We start from the raw sequence: 21,088 nt of genomic DNA, 5'->3' as shown, positions 1-21,088 counted from the left end.
TGTTACAGCTGCCGTACCATGTGGCAAAACAGCCTGTCAGCAGGCTCTCTATGGTGCCCTGGTAGAGGTCCCTGAGGATTTGGGGTTTCAGGACAAATGTCTTTAGGCGCCCGAGGCCGTACAGATGCTGTTGAGCCTTTTTAATGCCAGTGATGGTGTGGCTAGCCTATGTGAGGTCTTTGTGGATGTTTACTCCCAGATATTTGAAGTTGTCTACCCTCTCCATCACTTTGCTGTTGATGGTGACTGGGGTAATCACTTGAACAATATACTGCAACCAATACAATCAAATAGAAACTCCATCATCCAACTGTTTTTGGAATCATACAGTAAGAAACGGAGAACTAACTATATTACTAACCATGTAAAACCCAAGACAAAAGAAGTCAATTTCAAAATTCTGAATGATATTTATCCATCCAATGAATTGCTAAGACTGAGATTTAATGTTAACTGCAGTAACTGTAGCTTTTGTGATACTGAAATTGAAACTACTGATCAACTGTTTTTCCATTGTATGTACTCTGTGACATTCTGGGAGGATTTGCAGGACTTGCTCCTCTCACAAGAGAAAATATTGTGTTTGGTATAAACATGAAGGACATTAAGAGTGACTTAATATTGAACAACCTGACACTCCTGGCGAAATGTTTCATCCTGCATCCAAATGGAGGAAAATAAATTTCCTTTTATTTTGTTTTTAGAACGGACCTTGTGGACAATCAGCTCAGGGCTTTGAGACTAAAGAAAGGAAGACATGCAGGGTCTCTTCTCAGAGCTCAGAGCTTATGAAGAACTGAACATCTTTGACGACCTCTCGAGCAACTACAGAAGAGGGCGGACTTATTGTTATTATTATTGTTGTTAATTTATTTTTATTTTCTTACTTTCTATTATTCATTATATTACATTATTATCAAGCGGTGTTTATTGTCGTTATGGTTTCTATGCCTTGATGTTTGTAAATGAATCATCTTCATAAGAAAAAGATTCATTACGTGCTCGACCCCATCTCTGAGAAGACGGGAACGCACACGTATGTGACGTTGGCGTCTTACGGCTCAGTCGCCTGTGATTGGCTGATTTGGTGCCTCAACATTAAACGGCGCGGCGTATCACGTGACGGCATCGGCTGCTGGCTGAGCGAAGCGTGTTAGCAGGTAAAGAAGGGAAAAGGTTTGTTGTGATAACAGAATTACTATGCTGCCCCTCAAATCGTCCTAATTTATCGTCTTATCCTTCGTTCTCTGAAAAAGCCTGATCGGTCAGTATATTCACACGGGTTGCTCGTTTTCACGTGTCCTCCGTGGTTAGCTATTCTATAGCTAGTTAGCCACCGTGGGCTGTTTGACTGTAACATCGCATTGTGCGAACGGCCCGTTCACATGCCTTCGCTACTTGTAGCTTAGCATGAGCGGTCCATGCGTTTTTTTTCTCCCGACTTCTCACGTCTAAACCCGCTCGACACGGGCGTCTCATATTCGCACCGCTGTGATGGAAGTCACCGCCAGAGAACTAAGTACGGAAGAAACACCGTTTTAATCTCGTCTGCTTCTATAAGTAGTGTGATTAGCGTACACATGTTAGCTCTCGTATGTGAATTAGCTTATTCCGTGCTAATGTTAGCTGCGCAGGCTATCAGCTAATGAGCTAGCCTTCCCGAAGGCTTACACAAAGGGAGACTCTTCGTTCTGATCGTTTGTTTATTTTTGCTCCTGACCCGTGACAGTTAAAAGATTGCGAGCACGTAGAGTTAGTTGTAGTGGTTACGCGTCAATATTTTGTCGATAGATAGTTACGTTTATTTTTAAAGTAATAGGACGTATTATTAACCGGGTAATAATCTGAAATGAGACCTCCACAAACAAAGACTAATGTTAGCAAACCTTGGTATGCTAACGTCAGCTAGTTGGCAGTTAGGACTCGGCTCATGTTTCTCTTTCGATAACGCATACATGTTCCTGAAACAGATTGTTGGGCAGCAAGCAGCTATGTGCTGACATTTTTGTTTTTCTGACAATGTGAACTGGGTCGTATATCAGTCTCCCTACACATCATGTTATTGTGCTATGACACCCAACGAAATCTTGCGAAATCTCGCACAGATAAACTGCTTGACGTTGACAATAGCATCGCCACGGTCCGCTGTTTTTTTCTTTTGTTCCCACGATGATGAAATGTAAATCATTATCAATAAAATCTGTCTTTAATTTAGAAATCCGCCTTTCGACCCCATGCTAGCATTGTTTTCTTGTCATTTGGTGACACCAACGTCATGGCATTTAGCTAAGTTGCTAACATACCTTACATATTGCAATTGTTCCCGTTTGTAGAACTAACTGGTGCCTTCCAATTAATGCGTCACTCTTGTTCTCTATCGTTAGCCTCATCGCTAGTTTGTTGGGCCTTTCAAAAGGCTCCAACATGTTTTTAATCACAAACTCAACACCTAAAAAAGCTCAAAACGACATTGTGCAATGATAAAAAAACGAATGGCCAGTGGATTAAGTATTTTGCCTTATATGTCTTATAGGGGCTTGTGAAGAGACGGTAGTCGTAACATCTCTGCATTTATGTTTCTAGGCTAGGTGAGCATATCTGTTTAAGTGAGGGAGGGTGAGAGTTGTAAGTTGACACCCATATGGTCCCCTCTTGAGTGTCTAAATTTAACTGTGGGGAAGGGTGTAACAGATGGGGTTATAGTCTTACATGGCGCAGTTGACAACAGCACGAAGGTCTACTTATATACAGTTTATACGCTCTTAGATCATGGACACCAATTCAGTATGAGTTATTTGCTGGCGATTGATGCGCATTATAGTGCATATGACTATGATGTCTAATTGATATTTTTTCTTTTTACCACCCTCCCTGTGTGCTGTCCTATGTCTCCACCAGATTTTTCTATTTTGTACATACATTGTTTTGTAAATACTGTATATGATGACTTCCGTGGTCAGCAATCAAACCCGAGGGACTCGGGACAGAGCGCTGCCTGCTACCACACAAACAACACAGCCACAGAAACAGATACAGGTGGGTGTTCACTGGTGCACACACAAAATCAATTGAATGGCACTAGAGATGCACGATCCACTTTTTTCAGTTCCGATTCCGATACCTGAATTTGGATATCTGCTGAGACTGATACTGACTGATACCAGAACTCCTTTTTCTTAAATATCATCATCATCATCATTATTAATTATTGTTGTTGGTATTATGTGTAAGGTTACGTGAGGCTGCTATAAACCACCCAAGCACTTCTTATTAAAAGAGCTGAAAACATACAAAATGTATTAAATTCAAATTTATTCCAACAAAATTTATTTTAACTGTAGTTTATGTAAGCGTCACATACAAACAGGTTTAGAAGTGTAAATTGCTATGTGTTAATTGACTTAAAGATTCAAACTTTGCTTCCCCCCTCTTCAAATATATACATATATATATATAATTTTTTTTTTAACAAAAAGACCTATCCTATAGTAATTTCAAGTTAAAATGTCAGAAAGATTTATATTTTTTGTTGATGAATGACATAAAACAACATTGATGAGGGTGAAAACCAACTGGGAAATATGTTGCTCCTGATTAACCTGTTGTTAAGGTGTCTTGATATACACCCTGTCTTGCCTGGCAGCACTGACCCTGTTCTCTGAAACCTTTACCCATGTGTCCTGTCTGGTGTTTGAATTTTCTATTCTCCGAGCATCAATGGAATCAAATTGTGATAATAACCTGGATAAAGTGATAATATTGTAAATGTGGTTCTTCACTTATTCTGTCCAGTGTGAAATTTGTAGTGCAGTTCTAATCCCTACCCATCTGTGTGTTTCTCGAAGAAAAATTATATCTAAATGTTTGAGTGCAGTTTCAACTAATAATAATGATAAACTTTATTTATATTGCACCTTTCTGAACAACGTTACAAGGTGCCTTACCCAACAGGATAAAATAATGCACATAGTCAAGATGGAACAACAAAATTCAATAAAGATGTAGGACATAATGCCAGATCCGCTCCACAGAGCAAGGTAAAACAGTCAGGATAAAATCACAAGAGTGTAATTAAAACGTAGCGAATTAGAGCTGATAAAACAAGGATTATGATTAAAAACAATTAAAATAAGGTGATGAAAGAAAAATATATAAAAATATAAAGAATTAAAAACTCAAAATATAAAAGTATAAGACATAAACAGTATAAAAAATAAATAAAAATTGGGCAACAACGGATTTACTATAAAGAAGCATTCCTGTAAAAGTAAGTTTTAAGAAGTGATTTAAAAGAGGCAGTGCATTTGCTAACCCAATTTCCTCAGTTAGGGGGTTCCACAGCTGTGGGGCTCTTACAGAAAATGCCCAGTCGCCTTTAATAACAAGGCTGGCTGAGGGAACAGTTAAAAAGGACCTGCCTGAGGAGCGCAGGCAGCAGCCAGGCCCGTGGGGTGTGAGTAAATCAATGATATATGTAGGAGTAAGGCCATGTAGGGCTTTAAAAATAATTAGTAGAAGTTTAAAATCAATCCTATACCTAACAGGTAGCCAGTGAAGCATTGCAAGAATGGGAATGATGTGGTCATACCTCTTGGAATTTAACAGTCTGGCTTTTGAGATTTGGATGAGCTGGAGGCGGGAGGTGGACTTTTGACTGAGCCCTGAATACAGGGAGTTAGAATAATCCAGACATGATGAGATGAATGCATGGATGACTTTTTTAAGGTCCGTTTGAGATAGAAAAAGTACCGCTCTCATCTGTCTTTGTCTCCCACCATTAATGTTTGAAGACCCAAAACTTAAAGTCTGCATAGGGGAAAGAAAGATGAAAATAAGAAAAACAAACAAATGGGACAGATAGGAAGAAAATAACACTCTGAATAATTACAATTATTTGTTAGTTTTTTTGTCTTTTAGTTTCTTGTGAACAGGTGCTTTCTTAAACGATACAGTTTATTTTCATCTAATAAATCAAACCCTACAAGTTTTTGCAGTACTGTGACAGTTCACTGGACAATGAAGATTTTGCTTCCTGAACACTTGTGGGTGTATTTTATGGATTTTGGGCTGCTGATCACGAAAATCACCTTAAAAATTTCCCATCACATACCATTTTGTAGATATAAACTATTTTTGTGATTTTTTTTTTCCCATCATATTTTGAGTCTACTAGTATATTGCCCACAAAGCAAGCTGTTTTTGTCAGTCCAAGCATGTCTGGGCATGCACTCAGTGTAGGTGCTATGCAAATGTTGTCTTAGGCATGCCTGCGGATGCTTAGTGAGGTTAGATGCAGGCAGACAGGCTATAAAAGCTGCTCACATTTACAGATTCTGTTTGGATGCATGTTGATGCACATGTTCTTCATGCAATAGCATAGTGAGTATACTTAACAATGGGATTTATTGTCTTCAGGAAGATTTAATACAACAGAAATGTCTCATCAATGTTGCAACAGCTGCAATACATTCTGTTACATCTGTGGCGAGTATATGCTTAAGGTTTAAAGACGCACCATGGCTGCTCTTATGAAGAAGGCCCGTGAGCTCTACTTTGGATGTGAAATTGGTGACCAAGAGAAACCCTGGGCTCCGCACATTTGTTGTGCAACGTGCAGTCAACCTGAGAGCTTGGCTCAGGTACTCGGAAGTCAATGCCATTTGCAGTCCCAAATATATGGTGAGAACAGAAGGATCACGTAACGGACTGTTACTTTTGTCTGACCAATGTATCTGGCTTCTCTACTAAAAATAAATCTGTTGTATACCCCAATCTGTCATCATGTGGCACTGGTCTCATGGCTGAAGGCAGTTTGCCAGTACCGAAGCCACCAGAGTTATGGAGTCTAGATGAGGCAGATGAAGATGCCACAACACATGAACCAGATGTGGAAAATGACACTGGTCCAGATGTTGAACCTTTATGGCTGATTATCCTCATCTGATAACATAGCCAGAATTAAATGACCTGGTCAGGGACTTGGATTTGTCAGAAGCTAAAGAAGAACTACTTGGTTCAAGATTGCAAGGATGGGGTTTGCTGTTACCAGGTACAACAATTTCTATCTTTTGGAACTATCAAGAACATTTGACAAGCTTCTTTACGCAGGCTGACAAACTCTGTTTCTGCACTGACATTGTTCGATTGTACATGGCTTTGGGTTGTGTGAATGACCCACAACAATGGCGTCTTTTTATAGATTTGTCAAAGTTAAGATTGAAAGCTGTCCTGTTACACAATGGCATATGTCCACCCTTCAATACCCATTGGCTATGCAGTATATTACATTACAGTCATTTAGCCAAAGCGACTTAGAATAAGTGCATTTAACGTAGGAAATCAGGAGAACTACTAGTCATCAGAGGTCATAAGTGCATCTAAGAGCAAAACCAGTGCTAAAGTAAAAGTGCAAGAAAGATTTTTTAGAATTTTTTTTTAAATGAGTGATTACAATAAGTGCTAAGAACAAGTAACAGGGTAGTAGTTCTTAAAGAGGTGAGTTTTCAACCTGCGCTGAAAGATGGGCAGCAACTCCGCTGTCCTGACATCAGTGGGGAGTTCATTCCACCACTGTGGGGCCAGGACAGAAAAGAGCCATGACTGGGTCAATCGGCAGCAAGGGCCTCTGAGCGACGGGGCAACTAGGCATCCTGAGGCAACAGAGCGAAGTGGTCAGGCAGGGGTGTAGGGCTTGACCATGGCCTGGAGATAGGAAGGAGCTGTTCCTTTCACTGCCCTGTAGGCTAGCACCAGAGTCTTAAACTGGATGCGAGCAGCTACTGGGAGCCAGTGTAGGGACATGAGAAGGGGAGTTGTGTGGGAGAACTTAGGGTGGTTGAACACCAGACGAGGTGCAGCTTTCTGAACAACCTCCAGAGTTCTGATGGCCGACGCTGAGGCGCCAGCAAGGAGGGAGTTGCCGTAGTCCAGCCGGGAGATGACCAGAGCCTGGATGAGCACCTGTGCCATCTTGTGGATGAGGAATGGGCGAATCCTCCTGATGTTATAGAGGAGAAATCTGCAGGAGCGAGCAACCGATGCAACGTTTTCAGCAAACGACAGTTGGTTGTCCAACAGTACACATGAAAGACTACTATACATGGAACTGTTGCTGAAACACATACAGTACAACAATTACGACTGGAACATCTGTGGTGATCTAAAAGTATTGGCACTGCTATAAGGAATGCAGCTCAGATATGCAAAGTGCTGTTGGTTCCTTTGTGAATGGGATAGCCGTGCAAGAGTCACATTACATTAACACTGACAGCCACGGTAGTGCTGCTTTTTTCCACAAGGGAATATTAATTTTTACACTTGAATGTCTGTTTTTTTTGCAATGCGGTTATATATTCGAATTTGGCATATTCAGTGATAGCCCTATTTCCTACCTCATAATACATTTGCTTAGCCTTTTTTAGAAATCCTCTCTTACTGCAGCTTTCTCCAACTAAGAAGAGCCTCAGCAGTATTTACGCAATTTCTTTTTGTCCTTTTGTTTTCTCCATTCTATATTAAGGTCATCCAAAGGAGTTGAATCAAGTGCAACTGGACTTGATTCAACTCCTTTGGATAACCATGACCTGGATGAATGAGAACATTCACAGACATATATATTAAGGTCACACTTGCATTTCTTTAGTGTAGTTGCAGCTGCTTCACTTCCTGCAGTTGACATGTTGTTGTCGTCTTCCACTTGAGTTTTGTAGCAGTTCATGATGTGCACGTGTGTCCTTGTGTGCGTAATGGAAGAACACAATACAAATGACATAGAACCCGCTTCTTACTTTGCTTTATAGCACCACTATTGGTCAAATCGCCATTTGGATGCCTTTTAATAAAAACCCCACATTGTAATGTTTTGTACGATGTAACATTTTGTTCTACCTGTTTTGCACAGTTGAGAGTAGTGCATGAAAGGGTAGACAATGATATAGAGCCATTTAAGGCCATATGTTTTGAAAGACTGCATCTTTCAAAAGATGTACAGTTAGGAGCCACTTAACTTTAGTCAAATCATAATTTTTTTGATTAGAATTCAACCTTTTTTTTAATAGAAATGGGGGAGAAACGAAGACCTTTATCCTTATGTGGGATTTTTTTTGTGATTATGTGTGTGTTCTCTAACCAATGTCACTTTGTTTTCCAGGCCACAGCAGAACAGATTCGTCTGGCCCAGATGATCTATGACAAAAATGATGCAGACTTTGAGGACAAGGTCAAACAGGTAGTGTGGGCGTTTTTGTTGGTGTTTAAGTGTGCACATTCAGATAGGGGTGTGCGATATGATGATATTAAATCGTGAATGATTAAAATTTCTCCACAATCGGCCTTTACAGAGAAATTGTTGGTATTGTGCTACAGTGCACATTCTATCAGTTGCAATTCTATGACCCATACAATGAATCCAGTTTTCTCAGCCAAATCTTAAATCACACTATTTGCTAATCTGTTTTGCACCTTCCCTAAAGACACCAATAAAACAGTAATAGCAAACAGTAGGTAGTGCCGTGGATTTCTTCCCCTCCCCCTTTTTATTTGGCAACATGCGGCATGGATGACAACACAGAGAAGTAGGTCCCTTAAAAGAATTCGACATCAGTAATATGGAACAGGTATGGATTTTCCAAAATCGACATGGCGCAAACCACAGTTATTTGCAAACATTGCAAAGATAAGGGTCGCCCGTAAAATGGCAACACAACAAACCTTTTTAACCACCTCAAAAGAAAGCACCCAAAAGAGTATGCTGACAGTCAAACAGTAAGGGGATCTGACATGAGTAGATCAGCTACAATCATGCAGCGAGAGGCTACAAGGCCAAAACAAGCAACTCTAACAAAGGCATTCCATATGACAGGACAAGTAAGTGCTGGAAAGAGGTAACTGATGCAGTGACATTTTACCTGTCAAGGGATATGACACCCATAAAAACCTTGGGAAGTTGGGGTTTCAGAAGACTGTTCAAAATAGTTGATCTGCGGTACGAGATACCCAGCCACAAATATTTTTCCAACACGGCCATTCCATGGCTGTACTCAGAATCCCGCGACAAGATTCGATACAGAATTCAAAACGTCCAGCTTTTTTCTACAAGCGATTTTATGGTCTAGCCACATGTTAAAATGATTGTTGATTGTTAATACTTTGCAGAAATGCATTCGATTACAAGTTTACATTTTTATTTAACCTTTTTTAAAATAAGCTATTTATTTTGTTTGAACCTGGCTTTTCCTCATTGATATCTTGTTCTGTTTATTTTTGTTCTACTTCATGTTTATTAGAATGTTACATACTGCTGACTCAAAAAACAAAGTGAATAGACTGGTTTTGCTGAGGATCTGTATCTAATATTAAACTGTATGGCACGTTTCTGTACAGGATTGCAAAGTGCGTCACAGAACAGGATAAAAAAAGTTAAAAATGACACCACAAAAAACATTGTAAGAGAATAAATTGAAAATCACTAATGAAAGCAAAAAATAAGAACTAAAAGGAAGAGAGAAATTTGTTAAATGAAAAAAATTGCAAAAATAGGAGTAAAAATAAAAACGGTATAATAAATTAAAACAATTATCAAACATTTGTAAAAGCTCTCATCAAAAGAAAAGTTATAAGATGAGCTTCAAAAGACGCTAGAGACTGGGTTTGTCTTAGTTCAATGGGAGGACGGTTCCATAGTGTGGGTGCTCTAACAGCAAAAAGCCCAATCACCCTTTGTGACAAACGTGACCTGGGAATAACTACAGGGCGCCATCTGTAGATCTTAATGGTTGAGAGGGCATATACCAGGTCAGTAAACTGGAAATGTATGTAGGAGTAAGACCGTTGACGGCCTTAAAAGTGAGCAATAAAATTTAAAATCAATTCAAAATATAACAGGGGGCCAGTGTAGGGAGGCAAGCATGGCATCGATATGGTCATGCCTTTTTGTCCCGTTAATGAGCCGAACAGCAGTTTTGTACCAACTGCAGACAATGGAGGGAGCCCTTGCTGGTACCCGAGTAAAATGCATTGCAATGATCAAGTCAAGAATAGATAAAAGCATGTACAACTTATTGTAGATCAAGCCGAGAATAGATAAAAGTATGTACAAATTTTTGTAGATCAGCAATTGAAAAAATTACCTAATTTTAGAGATTACCTTTAACTGGAGAAAGCATGACTGAACAACATGTTTGAGTTGATTATCAAAACGGAGGTTAGCATCAAATATCACCCCAAGATTCCTTGCAGCCTGCTTAAGACTACCTAACAGACCACCAAGATTAGTACCAAAAAAGCTGATGGAATTTGCAGGACTGAACAGAATGACCTCAGACTTATCATCATTAAATTCAAGAAAATCTTCAGACATCCAGGATTTAATATCAAGAGTGGTAAATTGTGAGATTTGCTAGGCCGCTATGATCTGTGGGTTTTAGTAGCATGTATATCTGAGTGTCGTCAGCATAAAAACGGTAAAACACATCATGATTTTGAATGGCTTGGTCAAGATGGCTTTTTGATGGCTGGGAGGGCTGGCGCTGGATCGCTGGAGAGCTTGGTCTGCTGCCTCCCGTGGACCTAGGGACCGCGGCCCTGACCGGAGCTGCGCCCAAGGAGGAAACACTGAGGGTGGTCTGACAGGACACGGAAGTGGGGTAGGCTAAGCTTCTGCTAGCCCATGCAGACCCGCAGTTCCGATAACACCGAGGGTGATCTGGCAGTGGCCTCACCTAGTGTTGACTATGTTTTGGTGTTGTCATGTGGAGTGCGGGGAGGTGTGTCGAAGGTGTCTGGCTGCGAGAGCTGGTGTTGGATTGGCTGGTGGATCCTGGTCTGCTGGGTCTGGTGGGCCCAGGGACCGTGGCCCTGCTGGAGCTGCGCCCGAGGAGGAAACACTGAGGGTGGTCTGACAGGACACGGAAGCGGGGCAGGCTAAGATAACTGCTAGCCCATGCAGACCAGCAGTTCCAACAGTCATTCTGGCTGACATTTGCTCTCTGGACAGTGGAATTTTTGGACTGTGTTGCAACGAGTGGACTCTGTTGTTAACTTTTTTTTTTAATTTGTTGCTTTGTTCGCTCTTTTTGTACATTTTTGGTGTTGTCGTTTTTGGGAATTTTGTATGTGTGTTATTGCCTTTTGTGTCACACTGCTGTGGGCCAGGGGAGACGGAATTTAATTTCTTTGTGTGCATAAGTACATGAAAGAAATGACAATAAATACTCCCTGATTACTGAAGAGACAGCATGTATATAGGAAACAGAAGGGGGGCAAGAACTAAGCCTTGAGGGACACCACAACTCAACTGAGCCATCGAGGAAGTAGTTACCCAGAACAACAGAAAAAGCTGTGTTAGAGAGGTAAGAGCGTAATAAACTTAAGAGTCGAGTCCTTGATGCCTACCCAAGTCTCTTAAGCAATGTAAGAGGATACTGTGATCGACTGTGTCAAAGGCAGCACTTCAGTCTAAAAGAATTAAAATCGAGCTGTCACCTCTGTCTGCAGTCCGCAGTAGGTCATTAGTTACCTTAACTAGAGCTGCCTCGGGTACTATGAAGTGCTCTAGAATCAGACTGGAAATTGTTAAAAATACTATCCATTCCATCCATTATCCAAGCCGCTTATCCTGCTCTCAGGGTCGCAGGGATGCTGGAGCCTATCCCAGCAGTCATTGGGCGGCAGGCGGGGAGACACCCTGGACAGGCCGCCAGTCCATCAAAATAAAAATAATATTAAATACTAATAATATAAAATAATAATGTGAAATAATATTAATAAAAATACTATTATTGTCAGATAAAAATACTATTAGTGTTCATAAAGGAAATCAATTGAGATGAAATTACTCTCCAGAACCTTAGATAAAAAAAGACAATTTGGAGATTGGTCTGTAGTTACTTAAGGACAGGGGATCCAAATTACGTTTCTTTTGCAATGAGTGAACAATGGCATGCTCACAACTGTCTGGAAAAGAACCTGAGGCCAGAGAATTATTAAGAATTTGTAGAATAACAGGGCTAGCAGTGGAAAATACATCCTTGAGCAGCTTAATGGGGGATGATGTTTGTGATACAGGAGGAGGAGTTCATATTGGAGACTGTACTCTCTAACAATGAAGTTGAAATCGGTTGAAACTGGGTAAAAGAGGAAAATTTATAACATGGGGAATGGAAAGAATGCAAGGGCCAGGCTGGATTTGTGATCTGATATTCTCCACTTCATTCACAAAATGAGTGAGACATTTCTCAACGTCAGGTTCAAAAAGAGAAGTGGCGGGACCATTAATAACAGAATCAAATGCCCTGAAGAGAACTTTAGGATTGTGGTTATTTTAGATATCAATTCAGAGAACTAAGCTGATCTTGTATCCTTAACTGCATTCTGGTAAGTTAACATTTGGTTTTTCGTTTTTTTCTTTGATTTTTTTCTCCCCAATCGTACTTGTTCAATTAGCCTATTTTCCGAGCCATCCCAGTTGCTGCCCCCCCGTACCGATCCAGGGAGGGCTGCAGACTACCATATGCTTCCTCTGATGCATGTGGGGTCACTAGCTGCTTCTTTTCACCTGACAGTGAGGAGTTTCGCCAGGGGGACGTAGTGCGTGGGAGGGTCACACTATTCCCCCCAGTTCCCTGTCCTCCTTGAACAGGCGCCCCGACCGACCAGAGGAGGTGCTAGTGCAGTGACCAGGACATGTACCCACATCTGGCTTCCCACCCGCAGACACGACCAATTGTGTCTGTAGGGACGCCCAACCAAGCCGGAGGTAACACGGGGATTCAAACCGGCAATCCTCGTGTTGGTAGGCAACAGAATAGACTGCTATGTTACCTGGAAACCCCCTAATATTTGTTTTTTAAGAGTGTTGTGCGCTAATTTAGACTGGTTGATGTTCCATTGTCGTTCAGCTTTTCTACAGAGTCTTCTTAGGGCACGACTGTGATCATTCAGCTGGGGTAGGATTTTTGTTTCCTAGTTTTAAGTGGTGCAGTTTGGTCAAGGATAGATAGGCGCTGATCATTGAATGAATTTAAGTGCATCTGGATTGAGAGGGATTAAAGGATGATGAATTAAAAGCATCACAGAATGTAACTGCGGAATCAGCGTTGCGAATGCAAGAGCGTGTTTGTAAGGAACTAGCAACTAGGAATAGAGAGCTGTAGTGGAATTTTGAAAAAAAAGAAAAGATTTATGGCCAGTTACAAGCATATCCACCAGATTAAGACAGAAGAGAGTACAAGGTCTAAAATGTGACCTTTGGAATGTGTGGCCCCTTTAATAGATTGAATGAGGTTACAAGAGTCTATAAGATCTAAAAAAACATTAAATCAGAGAATGGGAAGGGCAACATTCATGGATATTAAATCACCAAGAAAAAGCACTGTCATATTTTGGCATGACAATAGATAGCTCAGAAAACTCAGATATAAAACTAACTGAATTAGGGGGCCTATAAATTAAGACGCAGAGTAAAGAGGGAGGGTCGGTGATTAAGAAACTTCAAACCTCAAAGGAGATAAAATCACCAAAAACAGCAGGATGGCGCTTAAGACCTAACAAAAAAAAAAGCAGCTAGGCAAGCCCCTCGTCCCAGAGGGCCTGGAAATATGAAAATGTGTAAAATCAGGGGGCCTAGCCACAATCGGGAACAGTGTCCCCTGGTGACAGCTATGTCTCAGTAATCATAAAGTCAATATTATTAGAAACAAAATCATTAATGATAAAGCACTTATTACCATGAGATCTCACATCCAGGAGGCCAAAATTGTTGGTGTCAAAGCAGAGTAAAAAGCAACAGGAGTACAGCAAATAAGATGTAAATTGCAGATATTTGCTCCAGATAATTCGGTTGTTGTTGGTTTTCCTATTAGATATGTCATGTGGCTGAGAAGCATGGTGCCTAATAATAGTATGTATGGGGAAAACTCCAGGTGAGAGGGTGGATGACAGATGAGGCCAGTTGGGGGAGAAGCAGGTGGAACAGTACTGTGGGGTGCCACCATAGATTGAAGTGGAGGTTCCGGGAGGGAAGCGTGGGATGTAAACAGTACGTCAGGTGGAGAAGACTGTACGGCGTTGCAGGTTGGCTGCTAGTATCCAGCTATCAAGCCATTTGGGGTGGACTCCGTCAGTTTTGAAGAGGAAGAAACGTTCCCAAAACAGAGCCACGTGTGGAAGCTGACTATTCTGATGAAACACCTCTCTCCATGGGCCAGTGTTGGAATAGGACCAGAAATAAAAAGACTTTCCACAAGTACTTAAAAAGCTGAAGCGTCCATTAAAATCCTTTTTGGTCGATTCAGACTGCTGACAAGCTGCATCGTTTGTCCCCACATGAAAGATCACTCAATTGGTGGAGGATGAGATTGAGCGCAGCCGCCCCGGGAGCTTATCCAGGATATCGGGGACCGTGGCTCAAGGGAAACAGCATGTGGCTGCGTTGAAAAAATGGATGTTCCTGGTTATGGACTCGGGGGTGGGGTGGGGGGACAAGGAGAGTGCACGATCCACACTGTGTTGAAATCGCCGACTGGGGATGGGGTGTCCGAGCAAGTGAGTGTTGTGACGAGGCAGCAACATCAGCTCCGAGAATGGATTTCCCTTCGGCTCATGGCAAGGAAGACTTCGAGAGCGTCTAATCACGCTCTCTTTGAGGATCTTAGGATGGGGAGAGGAGATAATTACCCGGGATGAGGGCTGTTGTTTTGGCTTCACAGTGAGATGGTGAGCCACCTGAACACTGCTAGCCACTAGAGGGGAAGCTGCAGTGTTGGCAGGCGCCATTTTCACAGAGGGGTCCAGATCGAGGTGTGTTGGAACTACGGGAATTTAAGCTGGGTGGACCGCAGTGTCTACAGACAGGATTGAGTAGTGAGTGGCGAGGCTTAGGCGAGGGTGAGAGGCACCCCCGTTGGAGCCTCTCTTTGATCGCGGATCACCACACAACGACTGGTGGTTAGTTGTCAAGCAGGAGGAAAGCTGTGAACAAGTGTAGTGGTCCCACAGAACTGTGTCCTGGATGATTGCACTGAGAGAGGAAATCCGTTTGGACTTCCAGAAGCCACGTCCGTGAAGCTGGTCAAAAGGGAGTCTTTCTTATGGAGTTCATCAGAAAGCCTTCGAACATCCTCTTCAAGGTCAGCGATCTTTGTATGCTTTCTTGAGTAGTACACAGTCCTCACAGGGCAAAGTTGGCATAATTGTTTTGGTTAGCTTAACCACAGGCTAGAATCAAGCCATATAGATTCCCAGCACTACAGAGTCGGAGGCGTCAGTGTCTAAAATCAGAAAACAATAATAGAGGCAAACGATAAAATCAATTAAAATAATCCAGTGGTCCCAAGGAGTTGTTGAAAGTTATTAGTTATTAAAAGTAATTAAAAGTTAAAAGCAAGCAGAGCAACAAACAAACAAACCGTCAGCTGGGAACTGGAACTGGAAGCTACCTGACTGTTACAGTTCCTACCAACGTTACATTTTTTTAACGTTATGTAGCAAGAGTGCACTTCGATTGTTGTTTACATTTTGAAACCAATGTTCATTTTGGGAGTTAGGCAAAAGTCTGATTGTAATCGAATACAAGTCTAGACCATGTCAAAATTCTTGTTGAGTGATCATACTTTGCAGAATTGCACACTGCAAAATCTTTTCGAAAAGGTATGTTCGCCTAAATAGTCTATTATTTCTTCTTTTAGTTTTTGTTACCTTGTAGGGCTATATTTTTAAAATAGGGAAATTAGTTTGGTTGCAACTTGTGAAATAGTCTTAAAAATCAACATGAACAAGAATTGTGATTGGATCATGACCCTGCCTGAAAGAAATTGTGATATATTTTTGCCATATTGCCCACCCCTACATTCAGACTTTTTTTTTTGGTAAACTATATCTTGATATTTTTTTTCTACAAACAGTTTTCATTAGTTTGAGATTTGTGTTGTTAATTTTTTATATTATAACTGCTATTTTATTCCTACCAAGATTACTCTCCCCAACAAATACACAATTGATACATACAGTGTCCATCATGTTCCATCCGACCTTCATGCCATGTTCTGTGTTTTTATGTCTTCAAAGCTGATTGAGGTGACTGGGAAGACCCAAGACGAGTGCATGGTTGCGCTCCATGACTGCAATGAAGATGTCAACAGAGCCATCAACTTCCTGCTGGAGAGTACCTCTGACACAGTGAGGGTCCACACTTACACACTAACATGCATGTTCAATTGTCACATGTGGTATAACCATGTGTGTTCTTAGATTCCAAGTACATTGTAGCTGATTACAAGTTTATTCTCGTAACTGGTTACTTTCTGCTAGTTTGTTTTATGAATATAACAGTTTCACCCAGAGCTCCTGTATTTTAGGTATTTTAGTGTCAGAAGTCTTGGTGTTGTGTACATATTAAAGGGCTATGACATGGACATAATTTTTGTGCAGTGTAGAGGCAAGGGCAACTATTCTTATTGGATCAGGAGTGATCTGTGGGCCAATGCTGCTGGGACACAGCCCAGGGCCTGATCAACCCTGGCTGGGTTGCCTGAGCGAGGGTGTATGATGTTGAAAGACCCGAGGACCTCAGGAAACATCACTGATGTTGTGTCCCAGTGCATCTTCTATGATGATGTGATATTTCTTCACCTCTTTTTAGAAAGTGGGCATACATTGAGAAACGTATATTCATACATTGAGACAGTTGGAGAGTTGGTCAGGAGACAGAGTAGTTGAGACACAGGAGAGAAAGCTTTGTTAGGAGTGAGTCCTAGGTCAATCCAAGTGTACACGTGGCTACACAGGCGAGAAAGTTAACTTCTGGACTGTCTGATTTAACCCCCCCAACAATAACTGCCAGTCTGAAGGCAATATTGCTCAGTGACATTCACTGTCTCATGCTAATTTGCAACTAGAGGTATGGGCTTCTGTCCTCAGTTTTTTGACATGCCCCAGATGAAAATCCTGATTTTTCTCCTAAAACCACACTCTTACTTTCAGAACTCCTGGGAGACAGTGGGGAAGAAACGGAGCCTGGGGAAAGAGGGAGGACCCTCAGAGATGAAGGAAAGCAGGGAGAAGAGAGGAGCGGAGAGGGAGGCCAGCCGTGGCCGCGGGGGATCCAACAGAAGGGGCCGGGGCTCCAGCCGGGGCCGCGAGGGTGAGACAAGGGGTATATGTGGGGACATCTGTGTTTCCTGTCTGATGAGTGAAAACCACTATGTTCTTTGTCTATTTAGTAACAGCTTTTTCAGTTGCAAGTGACCTAGTTGCAATGCAAGTATAGCCATTTAAATGCACTGTTTAGGAAAGTTGTCATAATTAATGAAAATTGGAAGCAAAACAGAAGTATTCTATTTTTTTGATTGCTAATCCATAGTAATTACAGGGATTCAAATGGCGCAATATGGACTTTAAAAGGGATTTTTTTTTCACATGACATATGTGATTTCCACTAAAAGTTCACATTTTTACTTTGGTCCCAGGTCGATCAGAGGAAAATGGGTTTGAGGCGACTCCTGGAGAGAGAGGGGCGGATCGTGGACGCAGGGGAAGGGGCAGAGGTGAGTTATGAAGATAATATCGCTTCTACTAATCCATTAGTGGTTTTCAAGCACTGGGCAGATACACAAAGGTGGATAATTGAGAGATAAGTTCACAAATTACTTTTGGTCAAAAGTAAAATCAACAGCTGCTGGCTAAATAATGTTGCCAGGGGCCTCCCTCTACATGTAAAGAAGGCTGAATTAAATGTTAAAATCTTTGTAAACTGGTCAAAAGCATTAATTTTATCATTATAAACCTTAAAATTAATACACAATCAGAGGTAGTAGTGTGCAAGAAATGTCATGTAAAAAAAAAAAGCCAAAGTGTGTCCCTGCTCTAGCCTTGTTCTTTCTTTCTTTTTTCTTCTTCTTTTTTTTTTTTTTGATTTTCCCCTCTTTTTCACCCCAGTTGTATCTGGCCAATTACCCCACTCTTGCCTGTTCAAGGGTTGGGGGAAGTGGGGGGGTAGCGTGATCCTCCCACACGCTACGCCCTCCTGGCGAAACGCTTCACTGTCGGGTGAAAAAAAGCAGCTGGCGACGCCACATGTATCGGGGGAGGCATGTGGTAGTCTGCAGCCCTCCCCGGATCAGCAGAGGGGGTGGAGCAGCGACGGAGATTGGTTGGAAAATAGGGTAATTGGCCAAGTACAATTGTGGAGAAAAACGGGAGAAAAAAAAGGTAGTCAACCGGTCAGAGGATTTTTGACACCATGGATGATGAGAGGTTCATCTTGGAAGTGAAAAAAGACAAGGTCTTATATGACACCACAGATCTTTTTTATAAGGACAATACCAGAAAGGACAAGGCATGGAATTTAATTGCAGGAGTTTTTGGAGTGGAATGTGAGTATAACTTAGTAATTAGCTGCCATATAAAAAAAGTGATTTTGCCTGACTTAATGAATGCAACTTGTACAGTCAAGTACTTTTAAAGAGCCATTCAGTAGTTATCCATCTTGCAAAACCATTAAAAAAAGCCAAGCACTGTATGTGAAATATAGATACGAAATAATTATGGAATGAATGTATTTTTAACAATTAAAGCACAGCCCAAAATCTTTGATCCATGCTGTTCATAACTGGACTTTTAGCTGTATAAACTGTCTGTACATTACAGCACAGCAAAGTAGGAAATAACAAGTATAAAAACAATTAAAACAGACAAAAAAGAAACCATTTAACTATGTAGCCTATTACCCATGGTAGAAGCACAAAAATCAAGGAAAAATTACCAAATCAATAAGTCAAATTGGGTAGGCAAAATGCTCTGCTTCTGAAATGCTCCTGGTGGGGTATGGAGCCATACGGAGGATGGAACAAAACTACGTCACAGGCGCGATGTCATAGAGCTGCACCCGGTGGAATCAAGAGAGTGATCATGTGAACAAGTTGAACGATTGGGGCACTGGATCAGGTGACCAACGACGTCACAGAAAGTTACACGATTGTTCGGCCCGACCGACGACGTCATTGGTAAACACAGAACTATTGTCTTTATGCATGCTCAATAATCAATAATGGCGGCCCAGTGGACCTGTGGTTAGTGCTGTCGCTTCACAGCAAGAAGGTCCTTGGTTCGAGCCCCAGGGTTGTCCAGCTTGGGGGTCATCCTAGGTCGTCCTCTGTGGAGTTTGCATGTGCATGCTCTCTCCGTGTCTGCGGTGGGGTTCTCCAGGTGCTCCGGTTTCCCCCACCATCAAAAGAAACATGCATGTTAGGGTTTATGCTCCTGTCTGTGCCCCTGACCAAGGCAATATGAAAAGAACTGGAGTTGGTCCCCGGGCGCAGCATGAAGACGGCAGCTCACTGCTCCTAGCTACACAGATCACAGCGAGGATGGGTTAAAATGTCCTCAAGGGGATTAATAAAGGAAACTTAATTTAATTAATTCAATCATGGAACTATTGTATCGAACATAGCTTTACTATGTCATGTGATATGCTACTTAAGTACACTTTAAAGTGATACTGACATCAAAATCTGAAAATTCCTATTGATAGGCTATGTTCCGAGTTGGAATGTGACCACGGAGAAATTCAGTGGCCAAAACAGCGTGTCTGCGGCCACTCGAGAGAGATCTGTGATTGACTGTAGATGTTGTCCAATGTCAAATTGTGCTGGTGGATACGTAGACACCAGTCAAATTGCATATAGGGTGTGTCCATAGCGAGATGCTATAAAACCATGGAGAAGCCGTTCTTTCACCCCCTCCTGCTAGCTACTTGGCTCGAGTTTGTGCTATTTCGCTGAGACTTTATTATCGATCTTGCTACGACGTATTGCTATCTATCTTATCTATCTGTCTATTTATCTAACTATCTATCATCTATCTGTCTAACAGTTATTTGTATCAATGGATCCTCCTCCTCGAAACTGTAATCCTCGCATAAAATCTCCCTCTCGTTCTCGCTATCCGACATTTTTTGTAAATAACAAGTGACGAGCGGTACCGAGCCCCACCCAACCAGGAAGACAGTAGCCAATAGCTTTGAATTCTTAAAACCACACCTATTTTCGGTTGTGATTCAAACTCCCAATGTTAAATATGTGTTCAGAAAGAGCATGTCAGTCTCTCTTTAACAACAAATATTACTGGGACCACTACAGAAAATTGCAGATGAACATTTAATATCCAGAAATTCACATTATGGACAATACCACTGACTATCCCTTGAACAAATTGGCCACAATTTGGAAAATTGATCATACAGGGTCCAGTCATATACTAGGTTTTGACCTTGTCTTGTTTTATTTTTCTGTCGACCTTTCCCTATAAAAAAGCAGTGGCCCCTGGAGCACTGGGATTGCTTTTGGTGATGTAGCAGGCAGCATTTCTATTTGTGTCAGCCTGCAATCACGGCATGTGGCCCTCAACATGTGCGGAATGTACTGGGTCCGTGCAGCTGTTTGTGAAGTGTATGATGAGGATTGGATAGATGAAGAGAACCTAGATGGATGGGAAAGAATCAGTGTGGATGGAGATTGCTAGCCTTTTTTATATATATATTTAAATATATATATAAGATGGAGTGATGGTAGAATGGCAGTGAGGTGGCAGTCAGAAGAGGTGAAGTGCTTTTGTCCACAGACATGTCACACATGCAAAAAAGAAAAGAAAAGCGGCTGTTTCTGCCCCCCCGATCAGAGAACATTCGTTCCATTCAGCCACTCTTATTTTCTTGTTTGTGCCAATAGTGCAGACTCCACCTCACCTCTTATTTCTGCATATTTTATCGAAGATGAGAAAAGAGCGAAGAGCACTAAAATACTGGGGTTCATGTTACTCTTTAAAAGTCAGACTGTAGAGAAGAATTTTAAACACGTCAAAATAACAATTCCAGTAGTTGGCAAGTCATAAAAAGTTTTTAAAGGAAGTTTCTGACTTAGTTCTACAGCAGGGGGACCCTAGATGGAAAATGGCCCATCTTCACTTGTTCATAGTTTAGACTTTGGAATGCCTGAAAATGACCAGTGTCTGTTCTCAGGAGCAGGGGGTAGAGGAAGAGGAGCGGCTGGGAACAGGTTCTCCTCACAGGGAATGGGGTAAGAGAGAGAGAGTGTGT

General features: G+C 41.6%; 1 protein-coding gene across 5 annotated transcripts in view; it reads left to right on the top strand.

The window, feature by feature from the left end:
- Positions 1–1,109: 1,109 nt before the first annotated feature.
- LOC130108205 (ubiquitin-associated protein 2-like) overlaps positions 1,110–21,088 on the top strand; it is a 65,084-nt gene continuing 45,105 nt past the window's right edge. For 3 of the 5 annotated variants that reach the window (XM_056275081.1, XM_056275097.1, XM_056275068.1), the window contains exons 1-7: positions 1,110–1,160; positions 2,899–3,036; positions 8,150–8,227; positions 16,063–16,173; positions 16,978–17,137; positions 17,463–17,540; positions 21,011–21,068. In XM_056275081.1, coding sequence (XP_056131056.1) covers positions 2,941–3,036; positions 8,150–8,227; positions 16,063–16,173; positions 16,978–17,137; positions 17,463–17,540; positions 21,011–21,068 — 581 coding nt within the window. In that variant the 5' untranslated portion in view covers positions 1,110–1,160; positions 2,899–2,940. Of the gene's footprint in view, positions 1,161–2,531; positions 2,589–2,898; positions 3,037–8,149; positions 8,228–16,062; positions 16,174–16,977; positions 17,138–17,462; positions 17,541–21,010; positions 21,069–21,088 lie in introns of those variants that run through there. The other 2 variants (XM_056275089.1, XM_056275074.1) reach the window with 2 other exon arrangements.

This window comes from Lampris incognitus, chromosome 1, assembly GCF_029633865.1.
Source record: "Lampris incognitus isolate fLamInc1 chromosome 1, fLamInc1.hap2, whole genome shotgun sequence".
NCBI classification, from domain to species: domain Eukaryota; kingdom Metazoa; phylum Chordata; class Actinopteri; order Lampriformes; family Lampridae; genus Lampris; species Lampris incognitus.
This window is presented reverse-complemented; position numbering and strand designations above follow the sequence as displayed.